General features: G+C 39.7%; 1 protein-coding gene across 2 annotated transcripts in view; it reads right to left on the bottom strand.

Annotated features, from left to right (window-relative positions):
• Nucleotides 1-10,494: 10,494 nt before the first annotated feature.
• Tph2 (tryptophan hydroxylase 2) overlaps nucleotides 10,495-22,566 on the bottom strand; it is a 92,459-nt gene continuing 80,387 nt past the window's right edge. For both annotated transcript variants that reach the window (XM_090357216.1, XM_090357207.1), the window contains exons 8-10: nucleotides 20,492-20,587; nucleotides 10,839-10,972; nucleotides 10,495-10,707 (exon numbers count right to left, since the gene is read on the bottom strand). In XM_090357216.1, the coding sequence (XP_090213342.1) occupies nucleotides 10,533-10,707; nucleotides 10,839-10,972; nucleotides 20,492-20,587 (405 nt within the window). In that variant the 3' untranslated portion in view covers nucleotides 10,495-10,532. The remainder of the gene's footprint in view (nucleotides 10,708-10,838; nucleotides 10,973-20,491; nucleotides 20,588-22,566) is intronic.

Genomic DNA, 22,566 nt, shown 5'->3' with positions numbered 1-22,566 from the left:
AAGGACTGCTCTCACACTCACAGGCCACGTTCTCTGCAGTCATCGTTAAGCACTGGCCACAGTCAACTCACCTAGGAATCAATGGATCTGCCAGATTCTTTTTCTCATGTATTCAGAATTGCAATTCACGTGTAATTAATCTGCCTTTGCCAAAATGATAACATAGTTATATGTTAAAAAGTTAGAATCATAGTCTAGGGGTTTAGGCATGGCTCAGTTGCTGGTGCACTAGCCAATCAATCAGCAAAATCATTGAGTCCCAGTCTCCCACCTAAACAAAAAGGACGAGGAAAAGGAGGAGGGAGAAGAGAGGATGCTTACCGCATCCACAGCTTTATTTTTACGTTTCCCCTTTGTTTTCTGAGTCAAATTATACAAATAATAGAGACATGAAAGTCAGTAAAATAAATGTTCAGGATTGGGAAATGATGTAAAAACTAGCTCCATCTTTAATTATAAACCCTGCTGAAATGGTAAGCTGACACATACCAGGTCTCTCCATGATCAGCCTGGTTACAGATGAAGGTACGCTCCACGCCATAGCTGGTGATTAGAAATAGGGCCCGTTCAAGGTTTAGTTTCATGTACCACAAGGATGAAAAGGAGGCAATAAGGAAGCTCAAATAAGATTTGAACCCCTTCCCCTATCAGAATATTTTTCTATAAATGAATTGTCCAGAGAAGAAGTACACATTACAAAAGACAAGCTAATAAGACAAGTAAGAGATAAGTCAGCATTGCCTTTCCTTCACACCTTTCTTGCACAGGAAGGATTCAAGCAGTTATAGATATTTCTCACCTGTTATTTCAGCCATGCTGTTTATGCAAGGCAAAAGACAGACAGATAATTGCATGATTGCATGACAAAACAAGTAGCTGATGTGGAGCAGGACTCAGAAATGGAAACCTTGTCAGTTAATGTTCTTGAATCATCACATGAAACGAATTGTTCACTTTTTGCTCAGTCCATTAGCTTCAAGGATGAAAGGAATTGCTCTCTCCCAACTCATCATATTCCAATTTCCCATTTTCACTTAGCACTTCCCTTTCCAGCTCAACAAATAAAATACATTTGTATTCTGCATTTAATTTGTTCCCTCTGACTAGGACTTTAGTTTCTTTAGAGATGGTCCTAAATAAGTGCTCCGGGACATGGAGCCTTAGAAACATAATATCTCTCATGTACATGGTATTAGTTGGACTTTGCTTTGATTTTCCTCTTCTTTTTTTTTTTACAAATTTAACTTGTTATTTGAGTTAATACACATTTGCAAGATGGAGAAATTTCACTGTGATATTTCCACACATGTGTCAATGCACTGTGAAGGAATAAAACTTATTCCCATTCCTCGGCTGTGCCTTTCTTTTAGTAGAGATGGTCTGGTGGGTGAAACATCTTCAGCACTCATGCTTCATTCAGCAGTTATTAAATGGCTCAGAGTCAATTTGCCACAATTTGGGAGGACATGTACATCTACTTCTCTAATCTATAGTCAGAGGCCACATAATGACATTTCAATCAATTACAGACTCCATAGCTAGCAGTGGTCCAATAGATTATACTGAAGTTAAAAATTTCTATCACCTAATGAAGCCATTTTAATGTCATAATGCATTACTGTCCTGTCTGTGGTAAGAGTGGTGTAGACAGACCTATGCCTGTGGTATAGAAATGCAGAAAATATAATGATGTACAGTAATAGTACTTGGTAATGGTAATACATTGCTATGCTCCTGATTTATGTATCTACTAAACTATACTTATAGCATTCTTGGAGTGTGTTATTATTCATTTCCAAAAGTTTACCGTGAAACAATGTATCACATTGCTGGCAGCAACTTCGTGCATGTGTCTACCACATTTCTGGTTGTGTTAAGAGGCCACATAGAGTTAATGGCCCACACTATCTAGATTTGTGTGAGTGTTCTCCACCAGACTCATGCAATGGCAAAATTCCCTCAACAAAGTATCTCATGGAAATGGCCTCATGGTTAAGGGACTGATTAGTAAATATGTTATTTCATTTACATGAAAATTCTGCCAGCATGAAGTATGTCCCTTCTTATTTTACAGAAAACTAAACTGAGTCTCAGAAAATGCCAATAAATCTGCAAAGATCTCCTAACTAAGGAGACAAAACAAGACAGAATTTGTACCTCTGTTTATCTTATTTCATAGCCTATAGTCTATTATACTCTGGGAATTATTCAATCATAATAAAAACCATATCCATAGTGGAAAAACTGGCACATGGAAAGTCTTAATTTAGTTATCTAAGTTGCCTCTCAGTCTAAGTTGAATTTGTCCTGATTTTCACATTCCATGGAATAAATCAGTGACCTACAGACTGAATGTTAAATTGTTATCTAAAACTCAACTGTACATTTTTGTTGAGTAATTTTGCTGTTTCACTGGAAGAAGTTTCTCCATTCCTGAAGAGAGAAGAATAAGCTAGTAGGACTCCCCTATTTCTATGGTACAGGTTAAAACCAAAGATGTGGTCAGTTTCAGAAGAGGGAAAATATGGAAAATGCTCATCTAAAATGTCCTGCCTTGTCCATTGTGATTTTTTATCCTGGGCATTAGTACATTTTTGGTGCCAGTGACAGCAGCCACTAGGAAAATGAGTCAGACTTGAAGTACCTGCAGTCACAGGTATAAACAAAACCTGCAAACTTAATGATGTCTTTAAGATTGCGTCTCTATCTTTTACCTTGGTCTTATATTCTCCATATGGAGGCCTATGTAATTGTTGCACTCACATTCCACCATCTTACATTTCCAGAAGAAAACAGTACACTCTTTCTCAATACTCCCAGAAAAGCCCTGGGCTTTATCCTAATTGGTCCAACTGAGAGTATGGATATCCTTGAACTAGTCCTTATGGCATGGTCTGATTGACCAAATCCTTGTCATAAGCCCACCTCTAGAACCAAGAGATAGTATCAGTCCCAACCAAGGAATGGACTAAGAGTTGGGGATAGGATTCATAAAATGAAAAATAGGTGTAATTATAGACTAAAGAAGGTATGGCGAAGTGGCACTATGGCTCAAGGGGTAGGGCAGTAGCAAAAAAAAAAAAGAAAGAAAGAAAAGAAGATATGGGTGTCTGAGTAAATAACAGGTGGCAGAGCTACAAGTACTCTGGAAAAATGGCCTCCACCCAAGCAAGGGCCTGTAGGAGTGGTGGGGAATTTTCTGTTTCCAGGCAAAAGCTCAAGAGGCAGACTCAGTCTGGCAATTAGCTGTCATCTGATCACCTATTCAAATGTCCTGAGTGGGCCGTGCTGATGACCTATACTTACTTGTAGTAATCATTTGGCTTGGGGAATCAAATTACGCTTTCCAATGCCACTTCAAATCAGGATTGCTATGTCTGCACTCATTTTCAGCAGTACATGTAAGTTATTTTCCTTTATATTGACTCTATGTAGGTAAGACAAGGGGTGAGGGGAGAGATTTAGGTTTCTTTTAAGTTGTACCCAACAGGAAAGACCAAAAAGTTTTAGAGATTTGTGAGAAGACTAATTAGGTCCCATTCTGCTTTAATGGCTAGGCTTTCACACTGAAATGGATAGGGAAACATGTGCTGCCCTTGCAAGGTAGAGATTTTTCTTCCAAGTCTCTATCTGATGTGGAAGCCTCATTCTTTCATAATGCCATGTGCTGTGATCAATCAGACGTAATGATCAAAAGGAAGTTTGCCTCAATCAATCCCGATAAACAAATAACTGCTATAGTGGCAAACCTAATGTGCTCTTCACTTCAAATTCACTTGCCAATAATTGGCCTCATTAACGTCTGTGAAGTTAGCTGTTCGCTAAAATTGGGCAAGCTGTACATTAGATTTGTTCAGTGGTTTGCAAGCCTTTGGGAATAACAGACCTACTGAATCAGCATCTTGCTACTTCTATGGAAATGAAAAGGCCAAAAAGTATGGAGGCTGCAAGGAATTGAGAAGAAATGAAGAGTGGGGGGAAGGTAAATGAATCACAATCAACTTCCTGTAATAAATATTCCCTTTCTCAAGGTCAATATTAAAAATGAAGGCTAGCTTTGTATCATTTTTTAATGAGCCATTGACAGAAAATGAATTTGATTTCTTTCTGGCATATAGCTTTCAAATGATCCTGCCTGCATCTGTTAGATGCCATTTTGTCATTCAGTTATAAGCACCATAACCAGACTGGATTGTGAGAATGCTGTTTGTAGGCACCATAGTCACAGATGCCCTTGGATGGAACATCCGTCTCACTGCAATCTTTCCAAAGAGAGAAATATACTTCTAGCTGCTGTACCAGAGTCATCGACTTAGAAAGAGGAAGAAATCACAGCAAGAGAGCCTTTTCTGGGGTATCTCAAATACACACTTGGGGAGATAGGAGGCAGCAAGAAGAGTGGAAATCAACTTAACTAAGTCACTTACATTTATATGTCTTATTCCTACAGAAATGGCCAGAGTAAACAGCAAACAAAGCAGTCCACTTTGCCTGGAAGTGAAGGCGTTTTTTATTGTCCTTAAATTATCCTAAATATCAGCCTCACCAACATTCACTATAATGCCCCATTTGCTACTTCATCCTTATCCCTGTCCCTAATATCTGAGAGCCAAAAGGAAAAAAAAAGGCCTTCCTTTCCAGTGTAGTTTTTCTTGCAGGCCAGGGAAACATTAACATCAAGTTGTTTTTGTCAAAGCTTTAAATGTCTATGAAAGATGAAAGATATCATTAAATGGCTGCTTTTCCAGACAAATGAGAATTAAGCCAGATTTGGTTATTCCAACCACCACCACCCCCGCTGCCACCTTTCATGTGATGCTTCTCACCCATCCACTTAATTTATGGTGTTACAAATTATTAATTACAAATTTAATAGTGTCCACCATGCCCCAGAAAGATAATGGTTTTATAGCTCCACTGTGGAGTGGGGTGGTAAGGGGACATGCATGCATGCAAGTCCTAGGTCTTAAGCTGAGGGCCTGGATGCTGTCACTGAGATTTCTTGTTCAAGACTAACACTCTACTGCTTAAGTCAAAGCTCCTGGCTTTTTAATAGTGTATTAGACATGAGTGTCATGGACTTTTCTGCCCAGGCTGATTTTGAACCACAATCCTCAGTTCTCCTCAGCCTACTGAGTAGCTAGGATTACAGGCATGAGCCACTGGTGCCAGCCAATTTTTGCCGATTCTTGATACTTTAATAGCCTTTACTTGGCCTTACTGTTCAGACTTGTCTCAGCACACCCTCCCTCCTACCTCTTCCAAATCTAGTTCAACACACTCTTCAAAATGTCAGATCTTGTCACTGTCCTCCATAGATCTCTGCAGAGATGTTCCTTTGTATTTATTATTTTTATATGTTATGTGAGCAGAGAGGTCCATGGTTACATCCCCATATGTGTCAACACTGTATTCCAATCCATCCATCCTCCTTGCCCTGAATTTAAGACGCTCCTGGCCACTGTGTGATGCTAGAATTATCTCACTCTGGTTCCCAGACTCCCCTCACATCACTCCACTCTGACCTACTGGCAATCAATGTCTTCCTCAAACACATCATCATTTGTTCCTGTAGGACCTTTGGCTTTCCTATTCGCTTTTCCAGAAATATCCTTCCCATGGCCCTTTCACACTTGGCATCTTCTTACCCCATGGTTCTTTGTCAAATGCCACCTGCTTAAAAAGGCCTTCCTAGTCACCTTCCTGCACCTCCATTCTCCCCAACAGGGATTAATTAAATCATCCTGATCACTTTCTTTACTATTGTCTGGGTACTTGACCTGGATAAATTCAAAATGACCATCAACTGCCTCTGTCCCACTGCATCCTCAAGGTCTGCAATCATATCTGCTATGCTCACAAAGCCACTGAAAGAATGTTTATAATGTGCCAAGTCACATTATAAAGAATCACCAGAGCATCTTCCAGAACAGGTTTATTTTGAATATGCAAATCTAATATTAGAAGAAGCAGTGTCACACTGTTAATTCCTTTCACTCTTCCCAGAACATAGCAATCTGCACAAGAATCACTTTCCAAAATAAGAGAATATCATTAGAAACTGAAGAAGTGAGGGGCCATTAGTGTGGCCTACTGAAAGAGTGCTTCCCTAGCATGTATGAAGCCCTGGGTTCAATTTCCTGGTACCCACATACATAGAAAAAGCCAGAAGTGGTGCTGTGGTTCAAGTGGTAGAGTCCTAGTCTTAAGAAAGCCCAAGGACAGTGATCAGGCCCTGAGTTCAAGCCCCAGGACTGGCAAAAAGGAAAAGGAAAAAGAAACTGAAGAAGAAAGAGAGTAAGCAAGCAAGCAAGAAAGAACAGAAGGAAGGAAGGAAGGAAGGAAGGAAGGAAGGAAGGAAGGAAGGAAGGAAGGAAGGAAGGAAGGAAGGAAGGAAGGAAGGGAACCAAAGGAAGAAAGGAAGAAAGACCAAAGAAAGAAAGTGAGAAAAGAGCCTGAGCCATACCAGAGAGCTTTCGGCTGCTTTCTTTTTCATTATAAGTAAGACAAGGTTCATGTGAGGGAGCTTCGGTGCTTGATTCTTTAGAAGTTGAAAATTAGATCAAATGAATTGGAGGACAACTACATCTTGTGTTAATGTGCTCCTCTTCGAATGAAGAAAATGAGATGATGTGAGCCATGACTCCATTTGAAAATGAAACTTTGTTTTTCTATTTACTTAGATGTTAAAGCATATTGTTTTTCATTTTAGACTTTCCATGTTGGTAAATGTTGCAATACTTTATATTCATTAGGCTCAGGCCCATTTACTATTGTGCAAGCAAGACAAGCACAGATATACTGTCCCTGTAATGCATAATTTCTAAATTACACAGTAAATAAATGAGACTCAGCCAGAAGCCTGAATCTTACTACCCTACCATTACTGTTTGTAAACATAAATAAACTTAGTTCAAAGTTCGCCATTCTTAAAAGATACGATTCATATATAGTGTATTATATTCTTATTATATCAAATAAACTAACCATGCAAGTCGTTTCAACACTTGAAACTTGACCCTAAACCAGACAAAAATGCTCCAAAATAAATTTGAGTTAGTCAGGTTTCTGTATCATCGGAAAAGTGTGAAGCAAAACAACTGTGATTTTGCTAGGAACTTTGTCGGTTTCTGATGAGCTGATTATAGAAGTTAGCAGCAAAGCCAAAATAAAATAACAACTCACAGTGAGATGACAGTGAGCAAGTGTCTTTAAATTCATAATTGTCCTTGGATCTATTTAATTTCACTTTAAGTCATCCATCCCAATTGAGACAAATGGATACCCTGAGCAGGTAGCACACATGACAAGCAGCTGGCTGTGAGCATTTTGTGGTATCGCCCCCATTCAAGGACTTGCTCTGCCAACACTTTTCCTATGATGGCTATTAAATTTTATAGGATTTTTCCCACCATTGGCTGTAATGGCATTTGCACATTAAATGCTTGCAACAAATGAAACCGTGATTCCCTTGTTTCACAGGGTGAAAGAGAAAACCATGGCTTTGGCTGTTTCAAATGGAGAAGAAATATGAAAAGAGTCAAGTCATTCCTCGTCCTTGTATGATACCTATATGGGCTCTGGGGAAAAGCTTATTTACATTGCAGCTTTTCTATTTTTGAAACACGACAGCATTTTGCACATGTAAGAAAACTAAAGATTCCACAAAAAGCCAAGCAGATGACACCTCCAATATTATTTTTGTCAAGGGGTTTTGTTTACAATTAAACATAATTCTCCTGCAAGCACATTTAACGAGGAGGTTACCCCTTCATAGAACTACAAAAGAAAAGCTTGATGCCTACATTATGGCTGCTTGCTGTCCTTTATTCATGAGAAAGAATATAACAGCATTCTTTAGGACTGTATCTAAGGCAACACTTTTGTATGGAAACAATAAGAAAGGCAGATACATTGGGTTTCTTGGCCAGTTTTCTCCTCCAAGAAAATCCAGCAACTAGCTCTAAAAATTTGGATTTTTTTTTGCTAGTCCTGGGACTTGAACTCAAAGCCTGAGCACTGTCCTTGGACTTTCTCAATGCTACTGTTCTACCACTTGAGCCACAGCATCATTTTCAGCTTTTTCTGTGTATGGTACCAAAGAATCAAACCCAGGGCTTCCTGCATACTATGCAAGCACTCTACCACTAGGCCACACTCCTGGCCCTGAAATTATTCTTATAAGAATAATTCTGGATTATTATTCATAAGTAAGTACTTATTAAAGATCATTTATATGTAGCAAAACAAGATGTAAGAAGACATATAATCATATATTTTACCATATCTACAAAAGTAGTAAAAATAAGAAACTCCTTGATCACTCTAGATCTTTTGACTTGGGTTCAGCTTGCTCATCATTTCTCTACCATCCATATTTTCCCAAGGCACCATCCTCTTCACCTAGAATAACAATTAATTGCCAGGACTTCTATGTTCTGTCCACCAAATGTCTTCTCAAGAATCCTGTTGTTCTGAAAGTGCTTTAGAAAAGGAAGGGCCTCTTTAGTTATGATAACCATTACTTAAACCTCTGACCTTTCCCTTTTGTGCATCTGAGCTTTCCTTTTATTAATGGTTCTCCTACATATATTCAGACTCAAGATTTCTAACACACAATCAAATAAAATGATACTTATCAAAATGAACTCTAAGTAATGGAAGCAAGAGGGTTTTTTTTTTTTAATTGTACTGTTTGCGGTTCTTCTTTCTATTTTCTCCCTTTGGTTTATTCCCTTTTGTCACTGTTTTTTAACCATGTACTCTTCGTCTTGTATATAAGTTTATCTGATTTAGGGAAGGGAAAGGGAAGCACAGAAAACGGTTGGACAAAGGGAGAAACCAATTCAGTAGTGATATTCAACAGACACTATGTGGGAATGATCTATACAACTTGCAGGGGAGGAGAACTGGGAGGGAAAAGAAACAGTACAAAATGTGGGAGGAGGTGACACTGTTCAAAAAGAAATGTACTCATTACCTGATTACCTGCAACCCCTCTGTACATCACCTTCACAATAAATTTAAATTTTTAAAAAAGATACCAGCTAGCTTAAATTTAAGCATAATTTCTCACTAATAATATCTTTGAAAATTTGCTGGGTAAATATTTAAGAATCGCAATTTTATCTTTCTTATTTTTGCTCTTCTGGGGATTGTACCTAGGGCCTTGTGTATGCAAACCCTGTTTCACTTGGGACTTGAGTGTCTTTATTTATAATTTATTTCAGAGATAAGGTCATACTAACTCTTCCAGGACTGGCCTCAACTCACAATCCTCCTGCTTCACCTCATTTTAAGTTATTTTGTAATCTTTCTTTCCCACTTATTCTGCCCATCTAGTAGCCTATACTACCTCCAAAAGCACAATCAAGGGTGCAGTGCTCATGCTTAGTGAAGAAATCAGAAGATGAAATACATTCTCTTGTTCAGATTTTTATTTGTTCACTTGACAATTTGATTTTATTTCTTATGGCAGAGCGCATACTATTTGTCCCAAGTTGCTCAAACTTTGAGGAAGTAGACAACCTCCCACAGATCTAGCCTGATTTAGAGCCATGCTTGAAGCGATATGTATACTCTATTGTTTATTGATAAACATTAGTTTTGATAGGCATTTGTTTCCATCCTGTGATTACATAGAAACATACACATACACAAGCTGAACTCAGCAATCTAAGAGACAATGAGCGATGAGTGTTGGCACTTAACTGTGCTACCTTGGGCAAATCATTTAACTCCTCTTTCACACAAATTCCACATCTTTGAAATAAAAGGTGATTTTATATAGCCCTATGGCCAGAGAAAGGGGTCAAACTACCAAGATGATAAGTCATTTTAACCCAAGATTTATATCCTATGTTCAGTCTTTGCTAATATTCTTTCTGGAAGTAATATCTTCCAGAAGACTTGAGGAAGCTTGCCACAATTCAGTTTCTACCATGTCAATGCAATCTATATATCCTATTTGTTAAAGTTTGCTTTCCTTACATTGTATAAATACTCAACGCAAATATCATTCCAACTACTGTGTTAAATGACTTTTGCAATAGAATACTGAGTCTTTTGTTATTATGATGAGATGTTTCCTACAACTCTGGGTTTATCTGTAATAATGCTGCACAAACACTGATACTATTAAAAATAGAAACGGCTTTGCTACTACTTTCAATTTATCTAACACACAGAGAAAAGCTCAGTTCCAGGAAAGAAGGGTCATAATCTAGAATTATAAGGTGACTTGTTGCCAGTTTTAAAGATGTAGTTTGCCTAAGGACACCAAGAAGGAATGTCAAATTCTACTAAAGCATTTAAACATACTGCACTCTCTCCATGAGTGGTTATCTGACACTGGGTTCCTTGGGGTATTGGAAGTTACAAGTAGGGGTACAGAAGTACATGCTGACAAGTCAAGCCATCACACAGAAAATTATTGATGTTATCTGACTTTGATTGAATTGCTGCTAAGCTTCCTCCCCACCCTACCCCCCACACACACATAGATTTGATGGCAACAACATGGATACAAGGCATCAAATTCCCAAATACTGATTCATTTTGTTTAAGGCATCACACACTGTGTTCAAATCACTGCGAAGGTCCTGCACCACGTTTTCAATACTTCTGGTGTCCTTCAGAATTTCAATACTCTGTGTGTAGGGATTGAAGTATACTGAGAAAGGACGAGTGATTGACTTGGCGAAGTTTCTACAGAATAAAAAGAAATAGGACAGATGATCAACCCCCACTGATATAAAAGAGAGAGAGGAGGAGGAGACAGCAGGACTAAAGACAAATGAAAAGTTTATTTTCTAGAGATGGAAGAGAAGGAAGTTTACCTCATCTTTTCTTTGGCTTCTTCAAAACTTTCTGAGACAAAGTAGACTTCCTGGAAGGTGGTGATAAGGCATTCCTGCAAGCATGTTGTCTTTGGGTCAAAGGCTTTCACACATGCCTTGTCAGAAAGAGCATGCTGAAAAACACAGAAAACCCATTCAACTCCATATTAACTCTTCCAACATGTCATGACATCACATCCCTACAATTCATTTGATGGCTCAGTAATCTTACAGGAAATACAGAATTACCCTGTGTGCAGAATAAATTGAGTGTTAGGTGGAACTTTATTTGCTTGCTTGCTTGCTTGCTTGTTTTCCTTTGGAAAGTCTCAGGTGCTAAATAAAGCAGGGATGGATGGGGAATGAGATTATGGTTTTGTTTTCTTTATTATCAGGAAAATTCATGCTGAAGGATAGTTCCCAACTACACCCCCAACAGAAATGGAATTTTAAATCTATGCTATGAATAGAAGCAGGTACCGCATAAATATGCTCTAAAGTTGTTGCTATAAGCAATGTACTGAAATTTCACTTAAATGGCAGAAGTAATAATTACCTGCTTGGCGATGTAATTGGGACTCTGATTGAACTATTTGTGGACTCACTGTGAGACATTTTGAGGCCAGGCACTGTGTAGCAACACAGCCTGGAGTGGGCCTGGGTAACTGAAGATACTTCTAAAATATTCATTTACCTTCCATGAAGTTCAGCAGAGCAATATGCAGCAGATAAATATTGCCAGTAGAAAGAGAAAGAAAAACTAATATTAAAGTTATATTCATGGCCAAAGCAGGCACTATAGGACCATGAGAATGCAGGTGTCATTGCTCTTCGAACCATCATTAGCTTCATTCAGCTCTCCATGTGACTGGCACTGAGAAGTGTGAAGAGCTATGAATGGATATCTCCTCAAGATAAATTCAGCAACGTCCAATGTCAATGGTCATCTCTACCACATGTCACCTGCCTATTGAAAAGACACTGGCTGGGGGGGTTAAAAGCATAATGTGCGTAAGAATCATTGAAGAGTTTGTGAGATTGTAGCTAGCAAGGCCTTACTTTGACAGAACAGGATGAACATGAGAAAAGGCATTAGAAAAATACCCATAGTATCTTGGACTCCTACATATGGGGTTGTGAAATATACCTTTAGACTCCCTTAGAATCTACTCTTTGTTGTTGTTGTTGTTGTTGTTATTCAGTTTTATTTATTTTTTAATTGTATTTTATTGTTGGAGTAATGTATAGAAGGGTAACAGTTACATTCGTCAGGTAGTGGGTCCATTACTTCTTGAACACTGATACCCTTTCTCATGTTTTGGTCCCCCTTTCCCTCCTTAGAGTCTATTCTTAATTTAAGAGGGAATTTGTATTGCTGAAAGAGAAAAGGAACAGCAGCATCTGCCTTAACTAAGCTGTAGAAAAGCACAAGAGCCTGCAGTCCAGGTATTGCTGTGGTTCACCTACCATTAACCTTGGCAGGTCATTTAACTTCCCAGAGCCTCTGCTCCCTCCACTCTAAGTGAGAAGAGTTTGAACTGAATGAGCCTGACGGTCTCTAATGCAGCCTCTGGATTCAACCCAATGCACTCTATTGCCATCTCAATCTAACAACTAAGATTTCCTAAAAGAAAAATCTAAAAAATCCTTTCCTGATCAATATTCTTGGTGCATTACCCCTTCCCCCTGCCATTTCAAAATACATTCCGTGATGTACAGTCCTCTGTGAAGGAGACAGTGGCCTCCTAAGTGTGAAAATGCCACTGTGAACCCACACCCACATGGAAGCCAAGGGGCACGTGGCTCCACCCTGTGTGTGATTTGTCTTCCTGCGAAGTTCCGTTGTCTAGATCGATGCATATATGAATCACAGAATACAGAGGGCCTCTCAGAGTGAACTCATTCCTTTAGCCCACAGAACAACTTCATTATAAATCAGAAGGTCACTACACCTACAAATGTGTTTATGCTACATTCAGTACAGTGCAGTGAACATCAGGGGATTTGGGTTCCTCACAAACCAATAATTCTGTCCACCTTTTAAAAATAACTTCACAGTTTTGAAGAAAAAAAAGCAAAATGTCCTTTGATGAGACCTATTGCTCTCCTGAAAACAACTGGCCTCCTACTGGCTTGCAGTGGGCATCAGAATGGGAGGTCACCTTTCTCTGCACCCACATGCACTCCAGTTACATTTAAATGGAGTGTGTTAGTTGAATGATCCATTCTTCCAGCAGTACACAAGGAAGAAAGGGTACAGCCTAACTCAGTGTCATCATCTTTCTGCTCTTCCATCCCTGCATGGGGCACAGGCAGAGCGATGGCAACACAGGCTACAAAAACATTAAAGCCATGGCTTCCCTGGGACATGCCTGCAGAACTAAAGATAGCACTGGGTCTAGAACAAGCAGGAAGAGGGAGCAGAACTCTCCCACTTGGGTCTCCAGTGCTTCTATGTGGCATTAACAAACTGAATGACTACTGTGTGTGGTAGGTGCCACCGAGACGTGTGTGTACAATAGGAAAGACTGAAATCAGTATAGATACAGGAAAACATATCATGTGGCAATTCAACTGCTTAGCCAGAAGACCACCTTTAGTCATTTTAGCAAAGAAAGGTCATCCAAACAAAGAAAGAAGGAAAGAAGGAAGGAAGGAAGGAAGGAAGGAAGGAAGGAAGGAAGGAAGGAAGGAAGGAAGGAAGGAAAAAGGAAAGAAAGAAAGAAAGAAAGAAAGAAAGAAAGAAAGAAAGAAAGAAAGAAAGAAAGAAAGAAGGAAGGAAGGAAGGAAGGAAGGAAGGAAGGAAGGAAGGAAAGGGAAGGGAAGGGAAGGGAAGGGAAGGGAAGGAAAGGAAGGAAGGAAGGAAAGGAAGGAAGGAAGGAAGGAAGGAAGGAAGGAAGGAAGGAAGGAAGGAAGGAAGGAAGGAAGGAAGGAAGGAAGGAAGAAAGAAAGAAGGAAAGAAAGAGGAAAGGAGAGGAAGGAGAGGAAAGAAGAAAAGAAAGGAGGGAGGGAAGGAGGAGGAGGAAGGGAAGAAAATGATCCAGAAGACAAGATATCCTGCTTCAGATTTCAGGGAATAAAACCAATGGGTTAACATCATAAACTTTGAGGCAAACATCACTAGGCAATATAGATCATACCTGCCGGCACAGCAGTTACATAAACCATTGGTGCTCAAAAACACCACTTACTCTCAGAAGTGTACTCCTGTGATGGCTGACAGAAAGCTCCGCCCCCTCAGAGAAGGTGGCCAGGACGCCCCCCGCCCCCCGACTGGTAATGAATATGAAGCCTGGAAAGTAACAAAAGCCTAGAATGGAGCTCTCTGACCATGCGCTCTCCTTTGTGGTGACTGCCAGGAATAGCGATAGCACCCAGGAGCCCTCTATCTCTGAATACCACCCTGTGGCCCCGAGGGTATAATGTGGTGATACTGTCTCCCTTGGCTCTAAAGTCTGTTGCCCAATAGTTTGCTTCATTCACCCTTGAGGGAGCAGCGCTTATGCCTTCTCCTCTAGGTTCTGAGTGGGTTCTCTGTCAACGCTGGGCCAAAAGACAGAGATCCCTGGGGAGACTCGGAGGTAAGTCATTTGTGAACTGTCACCCATCTGAAATCCTGGAGTCTGCAAGAATTGGTCCCACTTCACGCAGAGAGAGGCTTTCTAATGCTGACAAAGTCTGGCGTGGCTGTATTTTATTCTCACATCAGTGCAAAAGCAGAGGCGTGCTTGAGAGAAGCCTCCTCCTGCCTGAACACTCTAAAGGGATTATTTCAGATTTACCCATAGTGCTAAAGACTAGGGCATAGGATGGAAAGGGGCAGATCTGAGCTTTCCATATGCCTCCCTCGAGGTCTCAGTCTATTATTCCAAATGTGTGCAACTACTTCAGCTTTTAGGGGGCAGTTTTCTCCTGGATCAACTGTTGACCTATATGAATTCTAAAACTGTTCCTGCAGCACAATTTTAACAGGACCTACCAATAGCCACCCCCATCCCACCACCTACCCCACCTCTCCAGCCGATGTCAATTGACCATGACAACCTTTCCCTCTGGGCCTAAGGGTGACCTTACCACCCTTTGCCACATAGGTGGCCACTCACAATTAACTGGTTTCAGGAGATACATTAAGATTTACGTGCCATTCCAGCCTATTAAAATATAAACACCTCTTTGCAACAGCAAAAAAAAAATCTTCCCAGAATGCAAAATGGTTAGCAGTTCATATAAGATGATCCAGTGTACTTTAAGATACAGAATTAAGATTCAAGTCTCACTCCATCCATCTCTGCCTAGATGACTTTGGTCAAAGTTACTTCACATTATAAACTTGGTCTAGTATTTATCTAGAACATGGGAATGGTACCCATAGCCCAGTTCAAAAGTAAATTAAAGTAGGGATGGGGGGAAAACAAGATGAGGGGTGGGAGTGGGGGGAGGGAAATGGGGATCAAGACATGGGAAAGGGTATCAATGTATGTGAATTAATGCACCTCCTATCTGGCAAATATCATGTAACCCTTCTATTAATTACAATAAAAAATATGAAAAAAGTAAATTAAGAGGCATGTAGAAATGTCGAAAGTACTCAATAAAGTTACTTATCATGACTAATTCAGTCCAGGACCTTTCTTTCTGTGGGAAGCTCCACTTCCCCAAGGGTTTAGAACCCATGGAGGAAGAAATCTGGCCCCAGTTCTGAGTCTTCCAGATCCCAGGCTCCAATAGTTACTGCCTGGTTCATCAGTTTGAAATCTTGCACCCAAACTCCCTATTTTTTTTGCAATGACATAGAGTTATTATCTCAACTACTCTAGATATAAACCTTGTGATCCTCACTCTCTAAATTAGGACTGGTTAAAGTTTTGAGAAGAGAAAAAAAGTACTCAGGTGTGAAGTCATGTTTACAGGTAATTTGGGCCCTAGATTCTGAATCAGAATTTCTTCTCCCACATAACAATGAGTCGATGCATCATTTATATACACAGACTTGTGTGTGTATATATATATAATGTATTTGAATCTCCTTTTAATGCTCTTCCTGATAAGTGGGCACAACGTGTCATATACATCCCTTTTGACAAATTAGGCAGTGATGCAGCACACTTACAATTTTTTAATCAGTGATGCTATTATTTTATGAGTTGGAATAAGATGCATGAGTAGAGAATAGAGCCTCCCTCTTCAAGCCATCCCTTCCTAGAGGTCAAAGGTACAGCTTGGGACTTTCCAGGTCTCAGTCCTCAGGAATTTGCCCAACTATTGCTAGTAGTGCCAGATTCAGGAAGGAAACATGAATACAAAGAAAGGTATGATCTGATCTAATCAAAATAAAGGGATGGGAGCTCAGAAGCCTTACGTCCTCACTCTAACAAGCCACTGACCTATCGGATGGCCTCAGAAAACCTCCAAGTCCCTTGAGGCTCTTCTCAACAGACTGGCAGTAATTCTGACCACTTCCCACAGATGTCGGAAATGGTAGTAAATTCAAATAATCATGACAAGTAGAAAGCTGTTCGGAGAATACAGATTGATAGCTAAATAAAGATAAGACAATAAATTCAACATGCAAGGACACTCTAAAAGTAAAACCCCAAACTAATAATAGTTGGTTTAAACTATGAGCCTTGTCAAAACTCAAGAAGCAAAACAGATATCCTTATATATAATATTCTAGCAAAACTATGGAGTGGGCAAGTGATAAAGCCACTCACAAAATATTCTCTGCCCTAAAAAAAATTTTAAAAACTAGCATTTGTTCTTACCCACAGGGGGAGGGGGAAGGTGAATAGAAAGTGCCTTTTACTTTTGTGATAGATTAAGTTTTTAGATAAGGCTCACAATTTATTGATTAGCTATCATTTCCTTACCACCTAATGTGAGCACTTCATTGTTGTTTCTTCAGAATTGGATTTTACACAGATTCATATCAATCCCTTCTTAGAGCTTTCCTACTCCATGTTTTATGAAATCCTGGGTCATCAATTTTTGTGTTAGTTAAATGAAATAAATGAATAAGCAAGTGAACAATAAATGGAGAAAAGATAGCATTATATAGTTAGATCAACTCTGGGCCAGAGAGGGGGGAAAAGGGTATAATGAAAGACACATGCTGAACTGTGGTAAATGGCAATCAATTATCCTATTTTCAACCCACTTTTCAAAGTCAGTTTTCCAGATGACTTCACTCACGATCAATTGCTCTCCAGAGTGGTGGAAAAGCCCTACCCTGATATACTTTTGGAGTTGCAGCCAATATACTACAGAACAGCATATTTTAAGAAAAAATTACTTGGGAATTAATTTGGACTGCAGTAGACACAGCAAAAAAATATTTTACTATGAAATGTAACTGCGTTCAAAACTGTGAAGATGCTTACACAGAATTATGATAATGCTACTAATAAATACATCCTTACACTGGGTCTGGGACCATGGCTTCTTCACTCAAAAGAGTATACAGAGTTGATGTGAGAGGGCCTGGGTGCTTACAGGAGCAGGGTAAGGTCAAAGAGAGGGAGGAAGGTGCCAAAGAAGCTACCATTATGCCTTCTCTGTGAATAGTCAATTTCTAAATTGTAAAACTGGTCCAAAGTAGGCATCACAAGGATGCTGGAGTGTTGAAATTTGAAAATGGAAGAATGCTAATGACTGGAGGTGATGGACCAGAACAAGAGCACGCACAGAGGACAATGCCCTTTGGTGTATATATTTCTGGCTGATTTCCATTCCTGCATGATTCTGTCCACACCAGTAAGAACAAAAGCAACAGACTCACCCCAGTGCGGCCCACAGATGCCTCATTAACCAAACCAGAAGACCCTGTCAGAAGTTGGGGGCCATGAGAGAGGTTTGTTCCTTTTGTTTCTGGCATAATTTATAAACTATCTGAAGGAAATGTAAAGCTGGTATAGCCCAGGAGATATATCAGTCTCTAACTCTTTTTGTGGGGGAACTCAAGGAGAAGTAGTAAGGAGAGTCTCGTGGGGCAGTGTCTCCATGCTATTGCACAAAGATTAGCTGCAAATAGATTTCATGTTGAAGATTTAATGTGAATAAAACATACATCACATTATCCTCTCTTCCAGCCATGTTCAGCCTCAGAGAGTCCCAAGATGAGCCAGGCTGTAACAATAGTCCACATAGTATATACTAGTGGACTAGTAGCCCACTAATTGTTCAGTTCATCCTGTCCCTACCCAGTGCTCCCTTCCATCGCTTGAGACTGAACATAGAGCCAGGAGCTAAATCCTAGCTACTCAGGAGGCTGAGAGCTGAGTACCACAGTTCAAAGGCAGTCCAGGCAGAAAGATCTGTGAAACTCTCCAATTAAACACCAAAAACTCCAGAAAGTAGAGCTGTGCCTCAACTGGTAGAGTGCTAGCCTTGAGCACTGGCTCAAGGTTTCATCAGAAACCTGCTATGCGCTGAACATATTTCTCTCACTTTTCTATCACCTGTTCATTTCTCATACTAGATGTCAAATATTGGACGACAAGGATCACAGACAATATGGCCTAGTGGTGAGGTGCTTTGATCTAGGGCCTGGAGGGCCTACATTTGGGCTGTGTAACTTAAGGAAGTACCTTAATGTGTTTAAGCCAACCTCCATTTTCTCATCTGTGACAATGATATCACTTATAACAGTAAGTCAGTTGTTAAGAAGACTAAGTGGGCTAATATGCCTACAGCACTAAAATGCTAAAATCTGCTTAAATATTTGTTAAAATTGTTGTGTTATTTTCTCATATTCTTAATCTTCATAATTTTCATTTGCCTTTTGGTTCCTGGTATCTGGCATAGTATAGTGCATGCTGTAAGTGCTAGAATAAAGTTTTGAAGAGTTTACTGTTAATTAATGGAGTCAGAAAATTATCAGACTCAGTAAGACTACAAGGAAATTTTGTCTTTTAAGAATATAAACAGACAGGGCCAGGAGTTTGGCCTAGTGGTAGAGTGCTTGCCTACCATGCATGAAGACCTGGGTTCCATTCCTCAGTACCACATACATAGAAAAAAGCTGGAAGTGGTGCTGAGGCTCAAGTGGTAGAGCTCTAGCCTTGAGAAAGTCCAAGGAAACTATTCAGGCCCTGAGCTTAAGCCCCAGACTGGCAAAAAAAGAAAAGAAAAGAAAGAGTATAAACAAATATAAAGATCCAATAACTATAGATTTACCGATTTTATTTAGGATAATAATGCTCAAAATTTAAAATGAGCCAAGGGCTGGGGGCTCATGCCTGTAATCCTAGCAACTTAGGAGGCTGAGATCTGAGGATTGTGGTTCAAAGCCAGCCTGGGCACAAAAAGTCTATGAGACTGTTATCTCCAGTTAACTGCCAGAAAACCAGAAGTGGTACTGTGGCTCAAGGTGGTAGAGAGCACTAGCCTTGAGCTGAAGCGCTCAAGGTCCAGAGTTCAAGTGCCACTGCTAACAAAAAAAGAAAGAAAGAAAGAAAGGAAGGAAGGAAGAGAAAAAGAAAAAGAAAAATGAAAAGAAAAACGACTAGACAATATTTCTGATCTCAGGTGAGTAGTCAAAAAAAAAGATTAAATGACTTCATCGTGTGTTAGATGCATCAAAACCTGCTTTCACACATCTGGTCTATCCCATGCTACACTTTGAATATGTTTCTTCCAAAACCCAGGCATTGCCAATGTGATGGTATTAGGCCAAGAGGTCTTTGAGGAGGTAATTAGGTGATAAAGAGTCCTTTTCTGAGAACTAGATTCTCACTTCAGAGAAGGACTAGAGCCTCTGCCTCCTATAACTTTTCTGGAACAACCATCTGAACCCTCACTACCAGACAACTGACCATGCGTTCCTAGCCTCCAGAACAGTGGGAAAATAAATTTCCATTCTTGGTAAGTTATTCAATGAGTGGGATTCTAGTGTAGTAGCACAAAAACTAAGGTACAGATTACATACAACATTAGCTGTAGGAGGTCCTGTTATAGAGTTGAGAATACTTGTTTGTTAAACATGTCATTTGAAATATGATGTAAAAATCAATGTTAATAAATTCTTTAATAAAAAATGAAACTACCAAAATATTCCAGATCCTACCATTTCTGAATAGATTATCATTTTACTACATTTTAAGGCAAAAGAAATTATTGTTAAGCATCACTAATATATTATATACTTCCCTGACAAGTTCTTTACTTGTGTGTATCCACAAGTGTTTTAATGTACACTAACACTGAAGAAGCTGAAACAACCCCAAACTCCCTTTTGTGAAATGGATAGTGGGCCAGTCCACAGGAGCCATGGAGGTGGCCAAAATCAGAGTAACAAAACAACTTGGCCAGGATGTTTCCAACCATGGGATCACCACTGGCTCACTGCCCATTTTTCAACAGTACATGTAGGCTGGCCATTTGTTACCCAACATCTGAGTGTGCACTTGTCACTCCCACGGAGTAGCGCACATGGCTGCTCATCTATTTGAGTCACACCATAAGCCCAGAAAGGCATGACCCATTTTCAGAAGTGCAAAAAGTTAGGTCAGCACCCATATCTGAGGTGCCAAATCCTCTCTATTAAATATGCATGGGGTATCTGTGAGCAGCAATGCTCAGACAAACAAATCAATATTTCCTATGACCTTGAACCAGTTTGCTTGGGAAGGATATTTTCATTCACAGCTTCATACCTTTAATTCTCCAATCGAGGAAAGCAGGCCTGCCCCATATGCCCGCAGCTGACCTTCTTGCTTGCAAAGGCCAAACTCAATCGTGAAGAAATAACACTGAAAAAAGAAATGGACACATGCTCAGTGAAGTGGTCGGCAAATTCTTTACTAGAAAAAATGGCACCCAAAGTAAAATATGATGGTGTCCATACTTTGCATAATCTTTAACTTTATCAATTTAAGTATATCTAAATCAAGACCATTTATTGAAACTTCCTCTCTTGCTTAATAATCCTTCCCTTAAGTTTAAGATGTATGGAGAAAGTGCAGACTGCTAAGACTTTGGGATTTGGATTGGTTGGCTGCTTTTTTGTTTTTTGTTTTCTGTGGTTTTTCTTTTAATGTTGCTTATTGTTTATTTGTTTTTTTAGACAGTGTCTTGTAATATGGCCCAGACCAGCCGCAAATTCTCCCATCCTCTTTCCTCAACCACCTGAGTGTTGGGATAACAGATATGTATCTCAGTGTAACTACTAAAAGTTATATGAGGTCAAACCATATCTACTGCAGTAATTTAAAACATGTACATGCATGCGTGCATACACACACACACACACACACACACACACACACACACACACATTTAAAAGTCAGTGAGCCAGGAACTCATGGCTCAAACCTGCAATCCTAGCTATTCAGGAGGCTGAGATCTGAGGATTGTGGTTCAAAGATAGTAGAGACACAAAAGTCCCTGTGATACACTTTTTTCCAACTAACCACTCAAAAACAGAAATGACACTGTGGCTCAAAGTGGTAGAATACTAGCCTTGAGCAAAAAAGCTCAGAGACAGCACCCAGACCCTGAGTTCAAGCCCCACAATAGACCCCCAAAAAAGATGTGAGGGTCTCTGGGGCCAGCTCAAGTAGTAGGTGATGGTAGATAAGGTTCTGAGTTCAAATCCAAATACTAAAGGAAGAGACATAAAGTTGTGGCTGAATGGTTAAGGCAATGGACTAGAGAGGGAAAAAAAAGAAGGGAGGAAGAGACAAAGAAAGCATACATCTACCAAACTATCAAAATGACAAATTTAGTACATATTTTAGCAAAATCTTAAAGATATATTTCTGTATGTATATGTAGATACACATGTAGATTTTTATATGCATGTATGTATATTGGCCCACATTTTATGAGCATCAAGTAGTGCAAGTTTCCCAGAATTCTAAAAATTCCACTGGACTTAAGAAATCAGCCTAAAAAAGAAAAACAAAGAAAAACAAAGTTCAAAGATGAAAAAAAAAAAGAAAGAAAGAAATCAGCCTAGACATACAGAGAAATCTTTGCATAGCCACCAAAACTCCCAACGCTGCTAAGAGGGGCTGAAATCACACTATTTCTACTCTGAGAGAAAAGTGAGAAACTGACAATGCACAATAAAGACTGCATGGATTTAGCCCTGTCCTGCGAAGCCATGATGAAGCCACAAAGATCTTGAAGAAAGAGGAGAATTGAACCACTCCCAAAAAAGGAGTAAAAAGATTTTTATTTCTAGCCCATGACAGTTTATTCTATTTTTTTTATTGTCAGTTAAGACATCTGTTGGTTCTGTGGGGTATTATTTATTTTTAACAGGAGGGTGACCTCTGAAATAGAATATACTGGAGCTTAGTAGCACTGAGCTGGACCAAAGGACTGGTCATTTCTAGGCCATAGAGCTCATTTAAGCTTCACAGGAAACACGTCCTTACCTGAATCATTTCCCAGTGCACTTACCCACCACACCCACCAAGCTCCCCCTTCCTCTGCCACACAAACTCTTTTTCAGCACACCATTTTCCGACATAGTCTACAGTGTCTTTCTGTGTATTACGTACTGTTTATCATATGTCTCCCCAGCTATAAGCTCCAGTACAATAGCTCTTTCCTCTTTCTCCTTCTCCATCTCAACTTGTTTTCCCCAACTTTAGCACTTACTGACATTTTAAGTACACAATTGTCTGCCTAGGTAGGAAGTAGTTGTGTGTTACTTGATGTGTGGCAACAGACCTGTCTGCTTCCCACTACATGCTGGTAGAGTTCTCCAAGTGTTAGCAAC

Source organism: Megascapheus bottae, chromosome 2 (assembly GCF_031878675.1).
Source record: "Megascapheus bottae isolate mThoBot1 chromosome 2, mThoBot2.hap1, whole genome shotgun sequence".
Classification (NCBI taxonomy): Eukaryota; Metazoa; Chordata; class Mammalia; order Rodentia; family Geomyidae; genus Megascapheus; species Megascapheus bottae.
This window is presented reverse-complemented; position numbering and strand designations above follow the sequence as displayed.